At 35.5% G+C, this 27,569-nt stretch overlaps 1 protein-coding gene across 1 annotated transcript in view; it reads right to left on the reverse strand.

Moving 5' to 3' along the window:
* Positions 1 to 27,569, reverse strand: part of ZMYM2 (zinc finger MYM-type containing 2) — a 113,432-nt gene that overhangs the window by 63,654 nt on the left and 22,209 nt on the right. Inside the window, exons 3-6 of the mRNA XM_080798286.1 lie at positions 15,600 to 16,456; positions 10,815 to 11,109; positions 8,389 to 8,554; positions 7,441 to 7,653 (exon numbers count right to left, since the gene is read on the reverse strand). Coding sequence (XP_080654412.1) covers positions 7,441 to 7,653; positions 8,389 to 8,554; positions 10,815 to 11,109; positions 15,600 to 16,446 — 1,521 coding nt within the window. The 5' untranslated portion in view covers positions 16,447 to 16,456. The remainder of the gene's footprint in view (positions 1 to 7,440; positions 7,654 to 8,388; positions 8,555 to 10,814; positions 11,110 to 15,599; positions 16,457 to 27,569) is intronic.

The following is a 27,569-nucleotide window of genomic DNA, read 5'->3' on the forward strand; positions in this document are numbered from 1 at the left end:
AACAAAGAACTAATTTCAAAACTTACTACAAAGACACAGTCATCATAACAATGTGGCACCTGCACTAGAACAGACATGTAGACCAATGGAATATAAAATGAGAGTCCAGAAATAAACCAACCCACCTATGGCCAAATAATATTTGACAAGTATGACAAGTTCATTCCATGGGAACAACACTCTCTTCAACAGATGATGCTGGGATAACTCGATTTCCATATACAAAAGAACTAAGCTGGCTGCCTATCTCACATCATAGACAAAAATTTAATTCAAAATGGGCCAAAGACCTAAATGTGAGAGTTAAAACCATAAAGCTGACAGGAATAAGTCATTTTAACCCTTGATTTGGCAACAAATTCTTAGATATGGCACCAAAGACATAATCAACAAAGGAAAAAAGGTTAACTGGACTTTAACATTAAAATTTTTGTACATCAAATGACATTATCAAGAAAGTAAAAAAGCAACCAATAAATGGGAAACATTATCTGCAACCATAAATCAAATAAGGGATTAGGGGCATCTGGGTGGCACAGTAGGGGAAGCAGCCAGTCAACTCTTGGTTTTGGCTCAGGTGGTGATCTCCAGGTCCTGAAACTGAGCCCCACAAGGGGCTTCAAGCTCTGCATTCAGTGCCGTCTGCTTGGGACTCCCTCTTCCTCTGCCTCTCTGCCCCACCCATGCTCCAGGGCTCTCTTATTCTCACTCTCTCACTCTCTCTCAAATGAATAAATAAGTCTTAAAAAAAAAAAAAAAGAAAGAAAAGAAAGAAAGAAGGGGTTAATATACAGATTAAAAAAAAACCCAAAAAACTCCTAAGGGCGCCTGGGTAGCTCAGTCGGCTAAGCATCTGCCTTCAGCTCAGGTCCTGGGATGGAGCCTATTGGATTCCCTGCTCAATGGGGAACCTGTTTTTCCCCCTCCCTCTGCCCCCCACCAGTTCATGCTCTTTCTCTTGCTCACTCTACCTCAAATAAATAAATAATATCTTAAAAAAAAAAAAAACAAAAAAACCCTACAACTGAAAAAAAGGAAAACACAATGCAATTTAAAATGGGCAAAGAATTAATACTTCTCCAGAGAAGATATACAAATCACCCATAAGCACAAAAAATACATCAACATCATTAGTAATCAGAGAAATGCAAATCAAAACCATAAATACCACCTCACATCTACTCAGATGATTAAAATAAAATTTTCAAAAAATGTTAAAAAGCAAAAAGTAATTAAGTGCTGGGAAGAGGTACAGAAAATGGAAATCTCATGTACTGCTGTCAGGACTGTAAAATTACCAATACAGTTGTTCCAGAAAATAGTTTTACATTTCCTAAGAGAGCTAAACTAGCCTATGACCAACCAAATCAACCTTAGGTATATACCCAGAAGAACTATAAACCACGACTCAAACTGATACTTGCATGCCAATGCTCACTGCAGCATGATTCACACTAGCCAAAAGGCTGGAAACAACCAAAACACCCTGCAACAAATGAATGGATAAACAAAATGTGATCTATATATGAATATTATTCAGAAGTAAAAAATAATGCTACAACATGGATGAAAACTGAAAACATTATCCTAAGGAAATAAACCAAACACAAAAGGATAAAGTATGACTTCAAGTATATGAAATATCTAGAATAGGCAAATTCATAAAGACACAAAGTAGATTAGCGATTACCAGGCACCAAGGAGGTAAGAGAAAATGAGGAGTTCCTGGCTTGTCAGTTTGTTTCAGTCATTAAAAGGTTCTAAAAATAGAGATGATGACTGCATGTTATGAATGTATTTCATAGGACACTCAACTGTATACTTAAAAATATCTCAAAACAATTGGAAATTTTGTTTTATACATATTTATCACAATTTTTTTTTAAAACTATGAGTTATATTTTCTTCCCATTTTATGTTCTGGAATGGTTTTAAATAGCACTGAGATTACCTGTTTAAATCTGATGGAATTTCCCTATGAAACGAGCAGGTAGTCCTGGGTGGCTCAGTCAGTTAAGAGTCAGCCTTCACCTCAGGTCAAGATCCCAGGGTCTTAGGATCCAGCCCAAAGTCAAGCTCCCTGCTCAGGTAAGTCTGCTTCTCCCTCCCTCTCTTCTCCCTCTCTGCTAGTGCTTTCTCTAATAAATAAAATCTTTAAAAAAAAAAAAAAAAGAAGAAGAAGAAGAAGAAAGAAAAGAAACACTGGAGTCTGTTTCTTTTTGTGGGGTAGTTCACTGATAACGATCTCTATTCCATGGAAATTTCTCAGCCTTAATTTATCTGCTCTGGAGTCAATTTAGGTAAATTATACTTACTTTTTTTTGTTTTTTGACAGCGATCACAAGTAGGCAGAGAGAGAGAGAGAGAGAGGAGGAAGCAGGCTCCCCGCTGAGCAGAAAGCCTGATGCGGGGTTCAATCCCAGGACCCTGGGATCATGACCTGAGCCGAAGGCAGAGGCTTTAACCCACTGAGCCACCTAGGGGCCCGGTAAATTCTATTTTCATATACACAAAAATTATATTTTCACAGAAAATTACTCTATCTACATTTTCAACATTTTTATATAAAGTTATATACAAAGTAGTCTCTTTTAAATAACCTTCTTCCATTTCCACTGTTTTTAAACCTTTCCCTGATTAATGATCAGTTGGTCTAGTTTTTCACAGAACTTACCATAAAGGCAACATTCTGGGTTATTTTGGTACTGTTTTTATTTCTTAACTTACTCCTACTTTTATTTTTACTTCTTTTCTTCTCACAGTTTCTTTTTATAACCTTTTGAGTTAAATATTTAATTTATTTTCATTTTTATTGCTTTAAGCATGAAAAGATAAGAATTTTGCTCTTTAGCATTTTTTAAAGCAAATAAAACACTGGTATCTTAAAAAAAGGCACTCAAAAAGGGAAATTAAAGACCAATGTCACTTATGAATACCAATGGGAAAGTACTAAATATAAACAATGACAACTAAACATTTGAAATATGATGACCTCGTATGGTTTATTCTAGTAATGCAAGAATGGTTAGATGGGTTGTAAAATAACTCATTAAAATAATTCATGTATTAAAGTTAAAAGGAGAGAAAAAATGATACAATCACCTCCACAAACACTGAAGATCTTCAAAACTCAACATTTATTTTTGATAAAATACTTCAGAAAACAAAATTCAATGGGTGCTTCTTTAATATGGTAAAACTTATTTACCTCAACCCTAAAGCCAGCATCTAATTTAATAAGGAAACACGAAAGAAATTCCCACTGGAAAAACAAAGATGTTTACTACTTCCACTATTCAAAACTATACTGGAGTTATTAGGAAATACCATCAGGCAAGACAAAATAATAATGGGAATGAGAAATGTAAAGAAAGATCTACACTTTCTATTTGCAGATGGTATGATGGTTTAGTTAAAAATCCAAGAAAATTGGGGCGCCTGGGTGGTTCAGCGGGTTAAAGCCTCTGCCTTCAGCTCAGGTCATGATCTCAGGGTCCTGGGATCGAGCCCCGCATCGGGCTCTCTGCTCGGCAGGGAGCCTGCTTCCTCCTCTCTCTCTGCCTGCCTCTATGCCTGCTTGTGATCTCTGTCTGTCAAATAAATAAAATCTTAAAAAAAAAAAAAATTCAAGAAAATTAACCAATAATGATGATTTAGTTAGATAGCAGGCATTTAAAATCAATTAAAATTATGTGCATACATATATGTATGCACATATATAAAGTAATGGAAAAGAAAACCTCATTTGAAATAGCATAAGGCATACCTGGGTGGCTCAGTCAGTTAAGTCCTACTCAGGTCATGAATCTCAGGGTTGTGAGATAGAGCCCAGAGTTAGGGTCAGTGCTCGGTGTGGAATTTGCTAGGGATTCTCCCTCCACGTCTGCTATTCCCCCTGCTTTTGCCCAAGTCTCTAAGTGCTCACTCAATCTCTCTCAAATAAACAAAATCTTTAAAATAAAATAGCAACAAGAAGATAAAATATTTATGAATTTATTTTTCCCCCTTTTTTAAGATTTTATTTATTTATTTGTGTGACAGAGAGAGCTCACACAAGCACCACTGAGCAGGGAGCCCTATAAGGCAATCGCTTAACCGACTGAGCCACCCAAGGTATCCCAAAATATTTATGAATTTAACAGGAACATATTGATATAACGAATAGAATGAAATCCCTTGTTCTATGATAGGACATTTTGACATCACTTAGATGCTGATTCTCAAGGACAGTCATTTGGATGCAGATAATATTTGACCCATAATTCAACAATATACCAGAATTCCATTAAATGCATTCAAGATTTAAAGCCTTGCAAACAGAAGGAAAATATCAAAAGCATTCCTTTATAGTCTGGGAGTGAGGAAAAGTATATAAAACAAAATCCAGAAGCAATAAAAGAAAAACTGTTAAATTTGACAATAAAATTTAAAATTTTACATGACAAAAAATTATATAAATATCCAATCACAGTTACACATAACATGGCGGAGTATCATTACATATTAATGCCACTTACATAACTTTATAAAAAGTCAAACCATGTTAGAAGTCAAAGACAGTGTGTATTTTTTAGGAGGTAGAAGGGGATAGTAATTGGCAGAGAACAAAAAGGGGCAGATAGAGAATTGGTAATGTTCAGTTTCTTGAAGTAGGATCTTAAAAATCAAGAAGAAAGGCTCAGATTTCACTTTTAATAACACTATAAGACAGGGATTGCTATTCCACAACTTTAAACATAGTGAAATGAGGCAAGACACAAAGGTTAAATATTTTGCTCATGACACAGATGGGTTATTGGTGGGTCCAGGATTTTAACCCACACCAACTTAAAGCCAGCACTCTCAACCAAACCTTCTACATATCAGAAGATAATAAATCCAACATAATCATCAAACATCAAACACTATAATGAGGTCTTGAAAATTATTATCAGTATGGTCCTTCCAATCTCCGTATGGCTTTCCTAACACTAAAGAATTTGAAGTATGCCACACCAATACAAATCCTACAAAAGCAGGAACTATGTCTACTTTACTTCCCACAAGCATTATTCCCAGCAGTTAAGACAGTACTTGCAACATGACAGAAGTTAAGTAACTGTTTGTAAACAAATTACAAATGTATCTTGCTCATTAAAATAAATGTTCTATTTATTTTTAAAGTGGGCTCCACACCCAGTGTTGAGTCCAATAAGGGGCCTGAACTCACAACCAGGAGATCAATACCTGAGCTGAGATCAACAGTCAGAGGCCCGGGTACCCCAAAATAAAAATTTTCAATTTAACTGGAAATGCTGAGAAGATCAAAACCCGAACAAAAAATGGGTAAAATGGGTAAACAGTCACAAAAAAGGAGACAATTAGTTCTGAAATAAAAAAACTGCTCATCATCACTCCTAATAAAAGGAATACAAATTACATAATATTAACATATCATTTTTACCAACCAGAATGAAATGCTGATATTCTCAGCTGGAGAGGCAACAGGGAAACTGGCACTTCCACATATATTACTGAGAGAAATGCAAACTGGTACAATTTTAACAGAGGGGAATTTAACAATATCTAACAAACTAACATATGGATTCCTTAAGACAAGCAATTCAGCTTCTAGAAATCTACCCCGATGCCATATCATCACAGAATAAAGTACATACCAAGTTATTCATCATCTATTGCTTATAATTGCAAAAAAACTGGAAATAACCCCAATACCATCCAATAGCAAAGTGATCAAATAAACTATCATATACACCAGTGCTGTCCGGGATATGATTAACCACTAGCTCTTCAGAGATTAAGGGAGACATCCCAATTTGCACATTTTGCAATTTCACTGGCCATGAAAATACTACCAATATAGCTACTTTCAGGCTAAAAAATGAAACTAAACATAAAACTGGGAAGAGATGCACAAAAGCACACCATTATGTGTAATATTTCCATTATATAAATACAAAAGAAACAAATAATCTTAAGAATAAAGATATTAAGATACAGTAATTAGGAAGTAATAGATTTTGAGTATTTATTTTGTTTTCAATATTGGTAAGGTCTGAATTATGTCCCCCCCAAAATTCGTACATTGAAGCTCTACTCCTAATGAGATTATATTTGGAATTGGGCTGTAAGGCGACAGTTAAGGTTAAATGAGTACTAACAGTGTGGTCCTTACCAGACAAGACTAAGGTTCTCCCTTGTAAGAGGAAGAAATACCTGAGATCCCCTCTCCTCTCCTCCCCCTCACCACCCTTTTACAAAGGGGAAAGACCAGGTAAGGAGACCAGGTACAGAGGAGACCAGAGGTATCAAGGAGGAGGCTATCTGCAAGGCTCCAAAGAGCACCCTCACCAGAAACCAACCAAGAAAGGCACCTTTATCTTAGACTTGTAGCCTCAGAACTATAAGAAAATAAATTTGTTGTTTGAGACCTCTAGTCTGGTATTTTGTTATGGCAGCCCTAGCAGACTAATATAAATTATTATGTTTATTATTAATATAATTATTATATATTAATATAATTAATTTTAATAGTGTTTTTAATAACCAGCTCACAAATTTCCTGAAAATTTAACTTGAGCAGCCATTAAAAAAAAGAGAAAAGTTCATCTATCACTGATATACAACAATTTCCAAGGTATACTATGAAGTGAAAAACAGAAGATAGCACATACAGTATGCTCTTTTCTATAGAAAAAATAGAAACTAGGAATGAATTACATATTATCCTAATTTTTCAAAAAGAACAGAACATATAAAATATTAAGAACTGAAAAGCTAATACCTATAAAAGATGAACAGGAACCAAAAGGAAAAGATAGAAACAGGAGCTGGTCTTCTCTGAATATATTTTTTTATGCACATTTTACTTTTGAACCATATATATATATGCAAAAACAAACTAAATCAAAAGACCTTAACAGGGGCACCTGGGTGGCTCAGTGGGTTAAAGCCTCTGCCTTTGGCTCGGGTCATGATCCCAGGCTGCTGGGATGGAGCCCCATGTCGGGCTCTCTGCTTGGCGGGGAGCCTGCTTCCCCCCTCTCTCTCTGCCTGCCTCTCTGCCTACTTGTGATTTCTGTCAAATAAATAAATAAAATCTTTTAATAATAAAAAAAAAAACTTAACACTGAAATATAAGACAATCATTGCTAAGCTTTGAAAAAAATCACTATTTGCAACCCCTCTCTTCTACCCATAAACAAATATTTCAAAAGAGGATTCATTCTGCATTTACCGTTATATGTAAAATCAAACAATGCCCGATAATTTACATATATCAGTATTCATTTGGGATAGGTTATCTCCAAGAGATGAAGACAATAATGAAATTAAATGATAATAACAATAAACCTACTTAATAAATGCTGCTAAAGTAAAACTATTACAATTTAAAACATATTCAAGAGAATGGCCAATTTTGACTGGATCATGAATTACCTGTTTGTATTCACTGACACAACTTTGACAGCAAAATCTTTTCTGCTGACCATCAATCACCAGGACATTATTTCCAGCACCTTTGCTGGGCAGGTACTCTCCACACTGTTCACAGCAATTCATTATTAAACCATTGGCCATTCTGTATCTATTAAAGCAGTGGTCACTGCACAGCTTATGAGTCATATTTTTAAAGCTAACTTCATGGCGAATCTAAAAACAAGCAAACAAACAAAATGAGTATCACAAGTAACTAAGTAACAAGGTGCTCCAAAAGAAAAAAAAAGCTTCAATGATTTTTCTGTGGGAGGTAAAGAGAAAATAAAAATATCTTTCATTATTCTTTGAACTATTTTTATACACTCAAGAAATACATGTATGGCAGTCGGGGAACCACTACTGACATCACTACAAACTTCTCTAGAAATACCTAAAAATGACAGGAAACAACCCAGTTTGGATAGTGTTAGTATAAAATTCTAAAACAGACTGGAAATCTTTAGACAAATCCAAAAGGAACTAAAATTAAGTACATAATTCAAATGAGGTATATATAGCACACAGGTTTCTTTTTCTTCAAATTCAAAAACTTTAATACCATTTAATAATGTGAAGTTATCAAAAAATATTCCCTCCATTTGCTCTCCTTCTTAAGCATTCTAGTTTGTTGTCTTTCTTTGGTAGTCAGCCCATATGTTTAAACACTATTGTTTTGTCTCTACATGTTCCAAACCTCAAGAAGAGAGTCAATTAATATTATATTTTAATATTTCCTAAATCATTCTCCTCATGGGAGAATGGGATTACATAATGGGATACTTATAAGATAAATTTTATGTATCCACAGTTTTAAGGAAATATACACAGATAGAATAGTTTATCTTAACTATTAAATAAAGAATATTCCCATTAGTTAGAATTAAAGGGAAAAGGCACAAAAATACAAACCTCCGTTAGTTTACCACAAATTGTACATCTTGATTTATTTAGAGCTCCTTTAGTAGGATTTTGTTTGTCCTCATAGAGAGACAAACAAGATGTACTACAGAATTCCTGGAAGGATTCACTAGAATCCACTTGAGCAACAATGGTTCCTTTCATTGTAGTTATATCTCTGAAAAATAAACAGAACAACTTAAAGTAAAATTCTATTTTAAAAGAAATCAAATATAAGAGTAGTAACTAACATTTCTAATTCCCATAAACTGAACCCTGAGAATCAAACACCATTTTTAGGTCCATTAAATCATTTTTACTATTTAAAACCTCTTGGAAATAAAATATGAGCACAAAAGAAGCTAAAGTATTTTATACTATTAAATCTTTGCCAGTACTCAATTAATCTTCAAACTCCTTAACAAGGCTTTCAGATACTGGAAACAATTTTTTTTAAATTGTTATTATTTACATGGAGTTTAATGCCCAGGCCTAATCTGAGGTATAAATTTATAACACCTAGTCAATTCTTTCCTATGGGTAAGTAGAAAGCTTGAAAGATCTAGGTCACAGAAATATGACATACATTTTAGAGAGGATAATTGAACTTAAGTACACCCCCATACCCATAACCCCAAAAAACCCTACCTACCATTCTATACATTCTCTACAGCTCTCCAAATGCAATTAGGAATGGTAGAAAATGGGGCACCTGAGTGGTTCAGTCAATTAAGCGTCTGCCTTTGCCTCAGATCATGATCCCAGGGTCCTGGGATTGAGCCCCACATCCGGCTCCCTGCTTAAGCATGGAGCCTGCTTCTCCCTCTCCCTCTTCCTCCTCCCCTCTGCTTGCTCTCTCTCAAATAAATAAATAAAATGTTTAAAAAAAATGGTAAAAAAAAAAAAAAGACCTATGAAGTTTTCCTTTAATAAAATTCTGAATTTCAAGGTCCTATATTACAGTATGTAAAAGACTCCTACTATAAAGTAGTCTAAAAACTAGATAACTGTTCCAATATTAAGCTTGTACAGAACATTAAGCCTTTTTCAAAGTTCTAAGATCTAAAAATATCCTCACAAACGTGGGCTTCACCAAGAGAAGGCACAGAAAAAAAATCTATACCTGGTTTGACCACATACATAATATACCATATCCCTTTTTTTTTTTTTTTAAGTAGACTCAGCATGGAGTCCAACAGAGAACTTAAACTCACAGCCCAGAGATCAAGACCCGAGCTGAGATCAAGAGTTGGACACTTAACCAACCAAGCCACCAGGTACCCCAATATTCCACTTATTTCTAACTAGTTGAAGCCAGGCCTAAAAACTGGCAGAAGAGAGAAGTGTCTCTCTCCATGGCTATCAAAAAACTGGCACTTGAATCTTAATGATTATTCTAACGATTTAATGTTCAAAACAAGCATAAAAACATAAAATCCAAAGACTTGCCAATTTAAAATAATCTTAATACAAAGACAGTACAAAATTTGACCTATTTTATACAGAACTAAATTCTAAGTAATGCAAACAAACACATATGTCTTTTGACAAATTCAAGGAGTACAATGGAGATTACAGACAAAATTATAAGGGCCTAGTACTTAAATCAATCCCAGGGGCACCTGGGTAGCTTAGCTGGCTAGGCATCCCACTTTTGATTTTGCCTAGGTTCGAGGTCTAAGGAATCAAGCCCCAAGTCCGGCTCCATGCTCAGCATGGAATCTGCTTGGGATTCTTTGCTTGGGATGCGCTCACTCACTCTCAATAAATCAGTAAATCTTTTATAAATAAATACATAAATAAACAAACAAACCCCAAAGCCTATCCAAATAGGAAGTCTTTTAATCATAAGCCACCAGGAGGTAGAGAATCCTCCAAAGCCATCACACAGGGATGCCTGGGTGGCTCAGTTGGTTGGGCAGCTGCCTTCGGCTGGGGTCATATTCCCAGGGTCCTAGGATCAAGTCCCACACTGGGCTCCCTGCTTGGCAGGAGCCTGCTTCTCCTTCTACCTGCCGCTCCCCCTACTTGTGCGCTCCCCCTACTTGTGCGCTTTCTTTCTCTCTCTCTCTCTCTCTGACAAATAAATAAATAAAAATCTTCAAAGCCATCACACATTTCATTTTGGCTTTAACATTCAAACAACTAGCTTAGCACTATTTCAAACACCATAATTCACCTCTAAGACTCTTATAATCACTTCTCAGCCTTTTGGCTAAGATCAAGTGTAAGACTCTTAAAATTTCCCTAAAATTATATACCACCAGTATTCAATCACATGGAATTATGTTGAAAGGTAAACCTTACCCACACTTGTGATGAGCAAAGCATAACCTACAGACTTGTCAAATCACGACGTTGTATAACTGAAACTAATGTAATACCATGGAACCGTACTTCAATTAAAAAAGAAAAGAAAAAAGCAAAGTAAACCTTACTTTTTACACATAACACAAAGTTTCTTTGGAGCCGGCTTGTGAGAGAAGGAAGAAAGGCAGGTGGTAGAACAAAAGAGGTGAGCTGATCCTTTTCGTTGATAAGCTGTCTGTCCCTTCTGTAAAGGTTTTTTGCAGTTTGCACAAGTGACTTTAACTGGTTTAGCGGGTTGTTGTTGTTGTTGTTGTGCAGAAGGCTGGAAAATTTGTTTAGGAAGTGAGGCCACTGGTGATAAAGAATCCACCCCTGGTTGTTTCTGATTACGAGGAAATGAAGCTGACTGAGAAATCCAGGAATCTTAAAAACAAAATGCACAAGGAAAAGTAATGAAACAGATATTTATACACACTGACAATGCTATTACATAAAGAGTTTTAACGGCCCATCTTCTACAAGTTTAAGAAATTAATAAGGCAGCAGTATAGCAGAGGTGTAAAAACCAAAGTTTTGGAGTAAGAATGCCTGGTTGACATTTAGACTCCACCAATTAAAACTCTGTGCCTAACTCTTCTCTAAACTGGAAATTGTACCAACCTCATATGAATGGTAACATTAAATGATAATACATGCAATAAACCACAGTGACTAGCATAGAGGAAGCACTAAAAAATATTAGCCATTATTTACTAGACAGGAAGAATTAATTTACAGAATATCCCTTTAAGTAAGGAATACATACATCAACATAAAAATATAATAAAATCTTGACCACTTAGAACCTTTGACAAATTTAGTAGAGGTCTGATAAAGCTTATCTCATAAAGCTCCACTGAGGGTGGAGTCCAACACGGTATTTGAACCCACAGCCAAGATCAAAACCCAGAGATCAAGAGTTGGACACTTAACCACCTAAGCCACCCAGACACCCCTTAAAACATGTTTTTCATATTTAGTTCCATGGACTCTAGACCACATAATCTCAAAGAAATTAGAGTGTGACACAGAAATAACAAGCCAACTTATACTGACCAACATCATATCACTCTCTCCCTTCAAACAGTTTCAGCATCGCACAGAATTAAAAGATGTGTAACATTATTAACTCTGGATTGCAGAGTAATTTATCTTTTCTCTCTTTTCAGAAAGCTTCCTTAGTGCTTAATAGGAAGTGCCCAGCTTACTACACTAGTTACTACTCCACAACCTCACTACACTGACAATACCATAACCATGGTGTTGGTCTATGAAACTTCATAGACCACCATTCCGATCGTCTCTAGTAATTTTTTTTCCTTTCTAGGCTCTTCCAAATTTTGAACTTCCATATATAAAAAGTTGCCCTTCTATTAAAAAAAAAAATTCTTTCCTTCCACAGGAAGTACAAATACATCTGGAGCTCAGGAAAACTTCTCTACTCTCAAAACCTTAAGGAGGGTGATTTTCTGGTTCCAATCCAATCAAACAACCTAACGATTTCAAGGGGCTACGTTAACACTGCTACTCAAATTTTACCTTACTCCACAATATCCCTCACCACAAAAATTGTATTTTATACACAGAGTAAACTGAGTGCATTCTAGGATCCTGCTATCCTGTTATCCTGGTATTATGAAGGTAATGGACCAGTTATAATAAACAGGTAAAAATATTAAAGAATATGAAGAAAATACAGTTGGCCCTTGAACAACAAGGGTTTGAACTGTATGAATCCACTTATATACAGATTTTTTTATGATAGTTATTTTCGTTTCCTTAGGATTTTCTTAATAACATTCTTTTCTCTACCTTAGTTTACGGTAAGAATACAGTATATAATACATACCGTAAAAAATATGTGTTGACTATTTATCGTTAAAGCTTCCAGTCAACAGTAGGCTACTGGCAAAACAAAACAAACAGTAGGCTACTAGTAGTTAAATTTGGGGGGAGTCAAAAGTTATATGTTAATTTTCAAGTGTATGGTAAGGGATGGGGTGTTAGCACCCCTTATCCCTGCAATGTTTGAGAGTCAATTGTAGTCACTAACTAAAAATTTCACCTTATGAAGTGCCTCTAATCAAAAATTATATTTGAACATATATGCCAGAAGAAATAGCTTCCTGCAACACAATTACTGGTTCCTTAGAATTTCTTATTTTGTATGTTTATCATTTGAATACATACTTAAGAAACTATTTAAACTTAAGGACATCTATTAACTTGATTTTGAAAAAATAGCAAGATTTTTCCACTATTTAATTTTAGACCCTGTATAAATGTCACCCTTAATCTATTTTTCGCTCTTATATTTCTTCTACTTTCAAATTTTCACATCCTCCAACATTGAAATACTTTTAGGAAGAGAAGTTTTGTCTAAACCCTCTATTTTATACAAAGGACATCAGGGGTAACAGTTTATTCACAATCAGTCTTAGAGCCAGTATAAATAGCCAAGATTTTATAACTCCCTATTACAAATAAAAGCAGCACATAAAAACAAAAGCTAAGTCATAAAACAAAGGAGCAAAAGGTCTGTTTAGTTTTTCTGATAAGTAATATACAGTCCCTTGTATGAGTTTCAGTAAACAGGAACACAATTCTTTTATTTTTAAGTATTTTTAAAATAATCTCTACACCCAACAGGGACTCGAACCCACAACACCAAGATCAAGAGTCACATGCTCTACCATCTGAGCCAGCCAGGCATCCCCCAGGAATACACTGTTACAATATGCCCCCTTGACTCAGCAATATTCCTAAAGAAATAACATCCTAGGATACATGCATAAGAATATTCTTAAGAATTATTTAAATAGTAAAAACTGGAACTCAGCTAAATAAAGAATAAAAGCAAACATACAGACTTGATATGAACAAAAGTTCAAGATCTATTGTTAGGTATTCAAAGGGATGGTAGGAGGAAAGAGTTTACAAAACTATACCTAAACTATGATCTCAGGTTAGAATTAAATGTACTATTTCGATGGTGAGATTAATTATCTTCCTCTGTATACTCTAATGTTTTAAATATATTTATAATTACAATAAAGACAAAATGACTATTTTGAAATTGATTTGAGCATGATCATTTCTCAAACTTTTATGAGAGCCAGAAGGTTACAATGAAAGAAATTAATTATATACAGCTGATAGTATAAACTGGTTAAGACCTTTCCGGAAGGCAATATGACAGTATTATTTCTACAACTTTAAAATGCTCATACAAACTCACACATACATCCTCCCCCAACCCAGATCTACCTATGAATATATATTTACACATAGAGGGAAAGGGTCTTGGAAGGTAGGAGAAATTTTCCAAATCAAATAATAACAAACCTATTTCTTTCACAATCACTATAAACCAAACAGATTTTTTTTTCAACCAAAAATCTCTGGAAGGATAGGTGGCAGTGATATCCTTTGGCCTAGTTATTTCACTTCTAGGAATATACTCTAAAGAAATGAGAAGTTTAAACAAAGATGTTCAACATAAACTTCTAATAGCAAAATATGAAAACATGGGAAACAGTATAAATACCAAATACAGGAATGGTATATCCATATCTACTGTGCAGCCATTAAAACTTTTGTGTATAAATGTTAATGGTATGAGAAAATACAATGTAAAGTGGGAAACAAACAGGAAGCAATATTATTCACAGTCACATTTCAACATTTAACATTTTAAAGTTAAAATAAATGGAAAAAGGCTGAAAGATAACCACTCAAAGCACTGACAGTGGTAATCTTCAGTTAGTAATACTACGGGGGCGGGGGGGGGCACCTGGGTGGCTCAGTGGGTTAAAGCCTCTGCCTTAGCTCAGGTTGTGATCCCAGATTCCTGGGATCGAGCCCCGCATCAGGCTCTCTGTTCGGCAGCAAGCCTGCTTCCTCCTCTCTCTCTCTCTCTCTCTCTCTGCCTGCCTCTCTACTTGTGATCTCTATCTGTCAAATAAAATAAATAAAATCTTTTAAAATAATAATAATAATACTGGGGATCTTTTTCCCTCATTTTTTAATTACAGATTTTCCAAAAATTCTTCTATAGTTAAACATTACTCTCATAAACAAAAATATAACAAGAAAAAAGGAAAAATTACTAGCATTTTATACCATCCTACACTACCTAAGTGTAGTGTAATGATTGTGGAGAATCATTCCTTATTATTCTCCACAATTTCTAGGCCGGTAAGATTGCTAATGGGCCTAAAATGATGAGAAAGGGAGAGAAAAACAAAGAAGGATATATAAGAGAGACTGACATACAAAAGTTTGGGGGCAGAGGTGAAAGAGAAAAGGGACATAAAGTCATAGCCATCAAAAACCCAGAGTTCTTACAGCTTCTTTCTAATGTTTTCACAGAGCAAAGCTACCTGAAGAAAAATTATTCAAACAGTCGAGAAATTTATCAACCTTCAAATATTAAAAAAGTAATAAAATGCTAATAAGAAAAAATTAAAATTAGATAAGTGATCAAAATTGCTTTAAAAGTAAAAACAAATCTAAATACACTTATGATACAATACTATATTGTTCCTTAAGTGTGCTGCTTATCTCTTTTCACTATTTATACATCACTAGTAAATACTAAAAATATGTAAGATGCCAAACTGTTAGACTCCAGTGGTAATGAATGTAAAGAGTATTCATGCCAATCCCTTAAACATAGATTTCTGTGATGAATTTTCTAATGATCTGCAAAGAAATACATGGCTTTACATCTCTTATTAGCTAAAAATTTCCAACTGCTAAAAGTCAATGGAATTAACTTCTCTTACATGAATAAACTAACCAAGGTAATACCAATTACTACAATGAAAAGAGAATCAGGCAATTTTACACAGGGTAGATCACTTAATGCTTACCAGGATTATGATGAGTTGCAGATTCTCCATTCTGAAATACGTCTCCTGCCACATTCATTCTACCAGGATTAAAAGGTCCTACTCCAGTCTTGGTCTGTGAAGTTAAAGATGGGGTGTATGTTTGTATATTAACACCAAAATTACTTGACTGCAGTCCGTTAGAGACATCTCCCAAGTTGGTATTCTGCAGTGATGTTACATGTGTAATCATTAAGTTCATATCTCGCCCGTCAGTATTTTCTAATTGGCCATCATTCACAGAGCTTACACCTGTTTCTAAGGTTGTAACATTAGCAATCTGAATTTCAGAGTCTGGTTCTGTGGTGATACCACTATTACCCATTCCTGCATTTACCTTACTTCTTGAAAAACTGGAAGTGGAGAAATCCACATCATTGGTTCTGTTTTTAGTCTCAGGAGGTCTCCGTTCAATAAAATTAGAGGAATTTTTTTCTTGCCCTTGATTTGTTTCCATGTCCTCTTCATCATCAATGACAATTGTCTCACTTACACTGCCCTTCTGAGAAGCCAACTCTTTTGAGGAAGGAAGAATTTTGGAATCATTTCCTTGTAGTTCTTCATTTTTTGATGATGAAAATGTTACGGTTCTTTGATCAGTTACCACTGGTGCAGAAGGTGGGGGAGGTTGTACAGGTTCAATAAAAACAACGTCATCATCATCTTCCACTGACGAGTTCTGAAATTTATTAGATCTAGCAACTAAAGGATTAGGTGGACCACTAAATGAATTTCCTACATTGGTGAGACTAGTTGCCATGGCCGTACTCCCTAATAAAACAGGAGTCTGATCAGTCAATTCTAATCCTCCCACTGAACCTGTGTCCATGCCAAAAAACCTGAAAAGGAGATGGAAAAAAGAAAACAAATGTCAATATAATCTTTTGCTCTTCTAACTGAAATAATTTTTTAAAGTACTTTTTTTATTCTAAATGGTAATATTTCTTATCTAATAAAGGAAAAAACTGGTATCCAATCTATGATCTCACTAATCATTTTATATACCTTACACATGAACCTCCTGAATATAAAAAGAAATGTAATTAACCAATTTTCAGTAATGATATGCAGTATATTTCTACCTCCACCACCTCCTTTCTACCACACTATTTAAGCTATAAACCTTAATACTGAAAACACAGGTAAATCCTTCGATATATATCTGAACAGGAAAATAACCAAAATCTGACAATAAAAATCCCTTCTCTAACTTTTATCCCATTTATCCACTGTAGTAAATAAAAAGATATAATCTAATCCCTAATTTCCCCTACCTCATCTTTTTTAAATTCCTTTTTCTCATGTTCCCTGGCTCCCTTGTAACTACATAATTAAATCCTTCTGAGAATCTGAAATCTTTCTCGACCCTATCCAGAAAGCTTACACCTTTATTTGTCAGTAACTATGCTGTGTGCTTTATAGCCACGTATCAAGCTCAATAATGGCTCCCATAGATATCAGATCCTAATCCCTAGAACCTGTAAAGGTTACTTTATATGGGAAAAGATCTTTGCAGATATGATTAAGATTGAGGATTTAAAAATAGATTAACTGAGTAGACCCTAAATGCACAAGTCTGCAAAGGGAGATGGAAGGAGATTACAGGCATAAGAGAAGGCAATGTGACCATAGATACAGATTGGAGATCAGAGACTGAAGTAACGCAGCCAAGAAATATTGGCAGTCATCAGAATGTAGAAGAGTCAAGGAATGGATTCTCTCCTAGAGCCTCCAGAGGAAGGATGGTCCTACTGACACCTTGATTTGAGCCCTGTATCATTGACTTCCAACTTCTGATCTCCAGAATCATAAGAGAAAAGTTTGTTGTTTTAAGCCACCAAACTTATGGTTATTTGTTAAAATGGCCATAGGAAATTTATACATTCCACTTAGTTACATTTTCAAAACAACCCTTGATATAGTTTTAATTTTTGTCCCATTTTAATGAGTAAGAAATTACAGCTTAGAGATGCTAACTAACCTGCCCAAGTCACATACTATGCATGCCCAGGTTTTTCTAACTCAATAGTCCAAACTCTTTATTACTCTACTATAATTCAACCAATATTTTTTGAGCACCTGATATATATGCAGGACTGTGCTAAAGCCAAAGAGACAGCAGAGAGTTAACAATGAAGAGCCAGAAAAGAAATTAAGTTCTTCAGCAGATGGAGAGGATGAGGTCATGGACACAGGCGGTAGTAAAACTAATCCTGAACATGAGTCAGAGAATTTCAGAGGAAAAAAACAGGGAAGAAAAGAAAAAGAAAACAAAAACAAAAACAAAAACAGAAGGGGGGCAAAATGAAGGGTGGGTATAGATTGATTGTAGGTTACTCTGTAGATGGAGTGGGTTGGAATTTGACATGGGAATTTAAAGTGGTTGATACATGGTAGCCTAATTTTCAGAGTTAAGTCATCCGAAAAGGTGAGGACACAGTGGTTGTAAAGTCTTAAAGACTGGTTTAAGAGTCCCAAGGCCAACTCTTTAATCTTTTTAATCCTCTTTCTCTAATAAAGCCACTTAGCCCAGTTTAAAAAAATAAAACAAAAACAAAAAAGGCTGATTTAAGAACGTTTTTACTACTTCATATATATTGCTATTTGCTTATTTTGCTATCAGGAGTGTCTGGGACAATAAAGATGATACTAATATACATAATATACATAAATACCACTTTGGCAGATAGGTGACAGAGAAATTGTTCATTGTATATTTTGCTGTATTTTAACTTCAGAACATAATTTGTCACTTGTTTTTAAGAACAAAAATTATTTTATTTTTAATTAGAGTTTTTATAAAAACAAAGTGGTAACAGAGTGATCAGAGAAAACCTCTTTGAGCAGGTGACATTTGCAATGAAATCTGAAACAACAAAAAAGATCCAATTGTGGGAAAACTGTAGAAAGGGCATTCCAGATCCTGCAAAAGCCTGCGGGAATGAAGTTGGTAAATTCAAGCAACAGAATAAAAATCAATGTTGCTAAACAAGTTGGTAGAGAAGAATTATATAGGAGATATAAAAACATGCACAGAACAACCCACCAAGGCCAACAAGTTAATTCATTAACTGCATTCAATAAAGATTTACAAAGCACCTAACCTAGTATGTACAAGACACTGAAGAGGACACCTGAGAGAGAAACAAACAAACAAACAAAAATCAATCAACAAAACAAGTAAACATCCCTGAAATTAGCAATCATGAATTCTAAATGCCAAGTCTGGATTTTACTGTAAAAGGAAAACATTGTAGAGTCTTCACTAAAAGGTTAACATGGCTTACATTTTTAATATATTGTTTGGGCTGCTATTTGGGAAACAGATTATAAGAAGGCAGGACTAGAAGCAAAGAATACCTGAAACAAAGGTGATGACAGGAGATGGAAAAAGGTGAACAGATTAGGGATTTTTCAAAAGTAGATCTTACTAACATGAAAAGGTTAGTAAGATTACTCTTGACTGGAAAAAAAGTCACAGAACACAGAATTATTATTACTACAATGTTACACATTCTCCAAAAACCTATATACACGCATACGCACACTACATTTTTCCTAAAGTACATATACTTTTATGTAAAATCATAAAGAAAAAAAAAACCCTCTGAAAGGATCAGATTAAACTGATACACATAGCTTATGAGGAGGAATAGGGAGTCTGAGTAGGAGAGGTGATCAACAAGTTGCACTTTAGGTTCAACATTAATCTAAAAAGAATTTCAGGGAGCTAAGAACCTGAAAGAATAATGGGAAAAAGAGAAGTCAACAACAGAAGACAATATAAAATTGATAAAGCATTAGTTAAAGAGCAACAGATTATCTATCTCCAGAAACAAAAAGGATACAGAATAAGCACTTTTCACAGACATTAAAAAGGGGTATAACAACCATATTATGAAAACACCAGATAGACTATAACTAATCTGCTCTTCTCACTGAATGTCTAGAACCTAAAACAGGACCTAGGCACAGAATGTATACTCAGCTGTCCCAAATATTTGTGGAAGGGCCAGAAGGCAAAAATCCATTTTGACTACCAGAGTTATTTTTAAGTAACATATTTTAAGTAACATAATTATATAATTACAGTCTAGTCCTTTATTTTATATATAATCTAGTCCTTTATTTTATATATACAATCTAGTCCTTTATTTTATATATACTATTCTATTCTCTGACCTTAAGGTTAGTTTCCAGAGAGCACCAAATCCTATTCAACCAACATAGTAATGAAAATGAAATATTTTCAATAACAAACAGTATTTTATAGGAAAAGCCTTATTGGATTTTCACTTAACTGTGACAAAACCTCACTGAATTAACTAAAACAGATGTTGACTTTTCTATAATAAAATCATAGCTCAGATACAGTAAAACTGCTCAATTCTAAAACCAGTCTCCAAATCATTACTCTAAGAGCAAGAACTGTGTCTCTGTCAGTATGAAAGACATGTTAATACTGGGAAATGGCAGAAGATACATTTATATCTACTTTAAAGAAACTAGATTAATTCTATTTAAAAGTTTAAGGGGTAATGACTTCTAATAAAAGATCTACAAATTACCATTCCATACTCTAAGACATTTTAAATATTTTCCAAGATTAAAGTATACACACCAGAGGCACCTGGGTGGCTCAGCTGGTTAAGCACCCAGCTCTTGATTTCCACTAAGTTCATGATCTCTGGGATGGGATGGGATCTCTGGGATGGAGCTCCCAGTCGGGTTCTGTACTTAGTGGAGGAAGTCTGCATCTCTCCCTCTCTCTCTCCCCCTCTGCCCCTCTACCTACTTGTGTGTGCTCTTTCTCTAAAATAAATAAATCTTTAAAAATAATAATAATAAAATATATACACCATTATTCTAAAACAGCTCCTCACGAAGACTTCTTCATGATAAAACAGTAAATATGCTAGCGGAAACACTCATATAAGGCCTTCACATAATTTAAAGTAAACATAAAAAAAAATGTTTAACATTACCACTACATAAAGTATTAAAAGTTGAAATATGCTGAGTAACAGTGATTCAAAATTTTATAACTCAAATGTTTTAAAAAATAAAAGAGTATCCAACCAGTAATATTAACATTGGTCTGATGCTTGTTTAAGTCGAATAGTCATGCGAGTTAAACATTAAAGCAAATCCATGAAGGAAATCACTTTTGCCTTTTTCTACACCCATTTAAAAACAAGGGGTGCATGGCTGGCTCAGTCGATTGAGCATGTGACTCTTCATCTCAAGGTAGTGAGTTCAAGCCCCACATTGGCCCTAGAGTTTATTTTAAAAATCATCATCATCATCATCTTCAAAGCTAAGCTGTCCAGGACCACAGCCAGTAAGTTGGATATTAGGATTTGAATATTCATACTGATATGTAAAACGTAATTAAGTACTGAACAATAAAATAATACAGCACGGCTCTTGATTAGTAAAAAACTCAATACGGGTGCCTAGGCAGCTCAGTCGTCAAGTGTCTGCCTTCGGCTCAGGTCACAATCCCAGGGTCCTGGGATCAAGCCCTGCATGGCTTCTCCCTCTCCCACTTCCTCTGCTGTGTCCCCTCTGTCAAATAAATCTTTAAAAAAAAAAAAAATCAACAAAACAATAACCAAATCAATACTCAAACTACACAAGTATCAAATGGAAGAAATGAAGTTGAAGTATCCTCATCAACATAACAATTTTCAGAGGAATAAGGAAGGCAAATACACAGATATTATGAAATGCATAAGTTTCTAATGCATGAGTTCTCTGCATCCTTTCTATGGTTTTAGTACATCTAAAATAGAAGACAATAATTTCTAAGACAGAAAAGCTAGAACTGACTTCATAATACCCTCTGGTGGCAGACTGCTAGGTATCAATCAGAAGAAAACAGTGAAGCTCAAAATAGGACTTTCTTTACCAGTTAGCTCTCTGCAGTAATCAACTTCTCAAAACAGAGTAACTACTAACTATAATAACTATTTTCAAATCCTATAGTATAAATGTATTTGGCCACTTCTAAATGTCATTGACAATATGTTTCAATCAACACTCAATTTACTCCATTTATGTGATTACAGGTTGACCTAATTAAATGTGACTAAAAGTTGACCACTTCTACATTATATTAAAATCTATTCCATTTAGGCACTTTTTTGCATCAAGTCCATTCTAATTAGCTATTTCACACTGAGCAAATTCCTTTACTTCTCTGACCTTCAATTTTCCCTAGAGTAAATGGTATAAAAATAGTTCCTAGGATTTTTCTTATAATTCATAAGATAACCAGATGTGAAAATCAATTAGCACACTGTTCACTCCTAATCAATTACAAGGCAATTTTTGCCTATACCCAAGATTTCAGTAAGTTTCTAATACTGATATTCCATTGATACTCCATCAGTGTCACAGACTGAATGTTTGTGCCCCCCCCAACCCAATTTATAACTTGAGATGGTATGAGGAGGGAAAGCCTTTGAGAGGTGATTAGGTCACAAAGGTAGAGACTTCATAAATGGGATTAGTGCCCTTTTTATTAAAAAAACACCCCAGAGGGCGCCTGGGTGGCTCAGTTGGTTAAGACACTGCCATCGGCTCAGGTCTTGATCCTAGAGTCCCAGGATGGAGTCCCGCCTATGGATCCCTGCTCTGCAGGGAGTCTGCTTCTTCCTCTTACTCCCCACCCCACCCCCGCATGCTCTCTCTCTCAAATTAATAAATAAAATCTTAAAACAAAACAAAACAAAACAAAACCACCCCAGAGAGCTCCCTTCCCTCTTCCACCTATGAGGACACAGTGAGAAGACAGTAATCCATCTAGGAACCAGGAAGCTGTCCCAGACCAGACAGCAAATCTGCCAGAGCCTTGATCTTAAGACTTCCCAGCCTTTAGAACCGTGAGAAATAAATGTTTGCTGTCTTTTGGTCATTCAGTATAGCAGCCCAAATGAACTAAGATGTTCAACATAAATCATGAATGCTTTACAGTTTTATTTGTTCTTTATTTTGATCCAATAAGAACCAATTAATAAAATACTTAATGTTCTCATGGGAAAAAAAAAAAAGAAAAGAAAATGTGGTAGTTAAAATATAAATGTTAACATTCCTAGTAATAAAGTTATGAGCACTTGCTGAAAAAATCTTATAAATATTCAGAAAAAATCACAAAGAAAGCATTTCAGGGACACCTGGGTGGCTCAGTCAGTTAAGTATTTGCCTTCAAAAAAAAAAAAAAAGTATTTGCCTTCAGGTCAGGTCATGATCCCACGGTCCTGGGATTGAGTCCCATATCGAGCCTTGCTCAACAGGGCAACTGCTTTTCCTTCTGCCTGTTCTGCCTGCCATTCCCCCTGTTTATACTCTCTCTGTGACAAATAAAATCTTTAAAAAAAAAAAAAAAACAGTAAAGAAAGCAAGCAAGCATTTCAAAGTGATTCAAGAAAAACAAATTATCATTTTCTCACTGGCAAGCCTATCTAAGAGCTTTCTAGGTACCATTAAGTGTTAAAAAGAAAGCTAAGGTGAATTCTTCTCTACAGCAACGCTTAGTTAATATGTGATCATGCGTACTTTTAAAAGTTCTGAGTCAAACTGGCAAATTTTAAATTTTAAGAATAAAGATTCTTGGGGCGCCTGGGTGGCTCAGTGGGTTAAAGCCTCTGCTTTCGGCTCGGGTCATGATCCCAGGGTCCTGGGATCGAGCCCCACATCAGGCTCTCTGCTCGGCAGGGAGCCTGCTTCCTCCTCTCTCTCTGCCTGACTCTCTGCCTGCTTGTGATCTCTGTCAAATAAATAAATAAAATTTAAAAAAAAAAAAAGGAATAAAGATTCTTGGGGTGCCTGGTTGGCTCAGTCAGTTAAGTTTCTGCCTTCAGCTCAGGTCATGATCCAGGGGTCCTGGGATCAAACCCCGCCCAGCAGGGAGCCTGCTTCTCCCTCTTCTGCTGCTCTCCCTGCTTGTGCTCTCTGGCTCTGCCAAATAAATGAAATCTTTAAAAAAAAAAAAGAGAGAGAGAGAGAATAAAAATTGTTAATCAAATAGGAATAAGGGCACCTGGGTGGCTTAGTCCATTAAGTGCCAACTCGATTTTGGCTCAGGTCTCATGATATTGAGTGTCATGTCAGGCTCCATGCACAGCATAGAGTCTGCTTGAGATTCAACCCCTCCCCGCCCCCAACCCGCATGCACATACACATGCACGCACACATCTAGTAAATTAAATCTTCAAAAAAAAAATAGGAATAGATGTATTTATAAATACATATATAAAATACCAACCAAGGGATGTCACCAAATTTAATGTGAAATAGTAAAAGCATTATTATTAGAGTTAAGAATAAGATACGGATATTCTTTAATATTACCACATAGCACTGTTCCATAAGTATCAATCAATACAATTTTAAGAAGAAGAAAAGGAGATATAAAAATCTGAGAGGAGAGGTGCCAACATGGCACAGTTGGTTAAATGTCAAATTCTTGATTTAGGCTCAGCCTCAGGTCAGGACTCAGGGTGATGAGATGAAGCCCAGCACTGGTCTCCATGCTCAGTGGGGAGTATGCCTGAGATTCTCTCTCCCCCTCTCCCTGTCCCTCCCACTCGTGCACTCTCTCTCAAATAAATAAATAAATCTGAAAAAAATTTCTGAAAGAAAAATTATCACTACATGCAAATTAGGTTAATTTTTACCTCAAAGACCAAAAATATTTACATGAAAAATTACTGCAGTGAGATAACTTAATCACTGGATACAAAGATAATATGTAGAATATTAAATTAAGGGGCGCCTGGGTGGCTCAGTGGGTTAAAGCCTCTGCCTTCGGCTCAGGTCATGATCTCAGGGTCCTGGGATCGAGCCCCGTATCGGGCTCTCTGCTCAGCAGCGAGCCTGCTTCCCTTCCTCTCTCTCTCTCTCTCTCTGTCTGCCTGTCTGCCTACTTGTGATCTCTATCTGATAAATAAAATCTTAAAAAAAAAAAAAAGAATATTAAATTAATTGTATGGGGAGTGCCTGGGTGGCTCAGTTGGTCGACTGAGCTTCTAACTCTTGATTTTAACTCAGGTCATGATCTCAGGGTCATGAGATCAAGCCCAGGGTCAGGCTCCCCACCCAGTGGGGAGTCTGTTTCTTTCACTCTGCCCCAACCCCTGCTCACATGCTCACTTTCTCTTCCCCCTCTCTAAAATAAATAAATAAATAAATAAATCTCTAAAAAAAATTGACTGGATGGTCAACTGGAGACAGATACAAAACTCTGCTTCCATCCAAAAACCAACTAAATACAGAGATTAAAAAAAAGAAAAAGGCAAACCTACAAAGACAAGTAGAACACAGGAGAATTCAACAGCATCAGAAATGTTAGAAGGAAAAGAGAAGAGCATGGATTCATTGCAACTCACTTAGAAGACCTCAAAAAGGTAAAACTTGAAACACCTAGTAAAGATTTGAAATGACTGGATTACAACTAAAGTTAAACTTGTAGTCAACACTCACTTGTCAAAAGCAAAAAGTACCCTGATCAGCACAACATTTCAGAAGAACAAGGCAACTGGTCCTATCAACAAGACAGCAGAGTTAGAAGTTCTAGATATGGATCCCTCCAAACAAGTAACCATTGAGCTGGACAGACTCACTGGAACTAACTACTTTAGATCCCTGGAACCCTAACGAACACTCATAACAACCAGAGGAGTGCTTCATGCATGCATGAACCAGCAATCATTCCCCATTCCTCACTCCAACTTAGCTACGGGGATAGCATCCTACATTCCTGGAAAGTCTGGCTGGTCAGAGGATTTGCAGTGAGGAACATCTAAGAACTTTGGAAATGTATATAGGGTGGTCTGAAGCAGATGCTTCAGATGGTTTCAGCCTCTGGGCAGTAACAGCTTTCCCAGCAGCATCTATGAGATTTAATGAGACACGAGCCTAACTTGGGTTTGTTTTTTTTTTCACCCAAACACTTGGGAAAATTTTTGTCAGGTCACAAGCTCACGACAGAAATAATGAAACAGATCTTCAGGAAGAAAAGAAACAGAAACAGAAAAGTAGGTCCTAATCACAGAAATAGAAGAATTTGACAGAAACCATTCCTGGGAAATCCCAAATTTTGAAATAACTAGTCAAGACATTAAATCAACTATCTTAAATATGCTCAGTGAGCTAAAGGAAAGCACTGACAGAACTAAAGGAAATCAGAAAACAAGGCATAATCAAAAGGAAAATACCAACACACACAAATTATAAAAAAGTAAACAAAAATTCTGGAGATGAAAAATACAGTGACAAAAGAAAAACTCACTAGAGAGGATCAACAGCAGATCTGGACAGGTAGAAGAATCAATAATCTGGAAGACAGAGTAACTGAAAATACCCAATATGAGGAATTGGGAGGGGGAAGGGAAGAAAAATGAAGAGAGCCAAAAGGATCTATAAAACATAACCAAGCATACCAACATATATGTACCATCAAGAGAACAAAAGGGACAAGAATAATGACTTAAAGAAATAACGACTGAAAACTTCCTCAATACAATACACATCCAACAAGCTTAACAAACTCCAAGTCAGATAAACTCAAAGATATCCACAAGACACATAATGGCCAACAAAGATTGAGAATTTTAAGAGAGAAGTCATCATGTATGATAAATGCTCAAAATAACATTTAGATTATCAGCTTATTTCTCATTAGAAACCATGGAAGCCAGAAACTAGTGAGACAACATTTAAAGTGATCAACAACAAAAAATGTCAACTAAGAATTCTATATCCAGCAAAAAACTCCTCAAAAATTAAGGAGAAACTGGGGCACCTGGGTGGCTCAGTGGGTTAAAGCCTCTGCCTTCGGCCCAGGTCATGATCCCAGGGTCCTGGGATTGAGCCCCACATTGGGCTCTCTGCTCAGCGGGGAGCCTGCTTCCCCTTCTCTCTCTGCCTGCCCCTCTGCCTACTTGTGATCTCTCTCTCTGTCAAATAAATAAATAAAATCTTTTAAAAATAATAATAAAATTTTTAAAAAAATGATTCTAATCTTCAAGGTAACCCCTGGGGAAAAAAAAAACATTTTAAACTACACAGTAAAGGGAATCAAAAGGGTACACTAGAATAAAGTTAATCAAACACAAAAGAAGGCAGTAAAGAAGAAATGGCGGGGGGGAGGGGAGAACGGGACATAAGACATACAGAAAATAAATAGCAAAATGGCAGAGGTGAATCCTTCCTTATTCATAATTATTTTAAATGTAAATAGGTTAAATTATATTACAAGACAAAAACTGGCAGATTAGATTAAAATAAAACAGGATCTATGCATATGCTGTGTAGAAGAGACTCACTTTAGATACAAATAGACTGAAAGTAGATAAACAGAAAAGACACTCTGCGCAAACAGTAACCAGAGAAGTCAATACAGTAGATATTCAGGATCAGCAGACAGTCAGTAGATAATATCAGCAGATATTCAGGAAGCAGGATCTCAGACAAAATAAACATTAAGTCAAAAAAGGTTATGAGATAAAGGAAACCACTATATACTGATAAAAGATACAACCTATCAGAAAGATATAAAAATAATATATATCTATCTAACAAGAGTGACCAAAATATATGAAGTAAAAACTGCCAAAATTAAAAATAATAGAAACAAAAACAGAAAATTAGAAATAGTTAGAAATTAAACACAAACAATAAAATAAAATACAAATAGAACTACAATGAGCAAGGAAATTAAATCAGTCACTAAAAATCTCCCAACGAAGAAATGTCCAGGAACAGATGGCTTCACTGATAAATTCTACCAAACATTTGATAAAGAATTAACATTGATCCTTCTCAAACTGGTCCCCAAAAACTGAAGAGAACACTTCCAAATTCATTCTACAAGGCCAGCATCACTCTGATACCAAATCCAGACAAAGACATTACAAGAAAACTACAGGCCAACATTCCTTATGAATA

This window comes from Martes martes (assembly GCF_963455335.1).
Source record: "Martes martes genome assembly, chromosome: 3".
In the NCBI taxonomy this organism is placed as follows: domain Eukaryota; kingdom Metazoa; phylum Chordata; class Mammalia; order Carnivora; family Mustelidae; genus Martes; species Martes martes.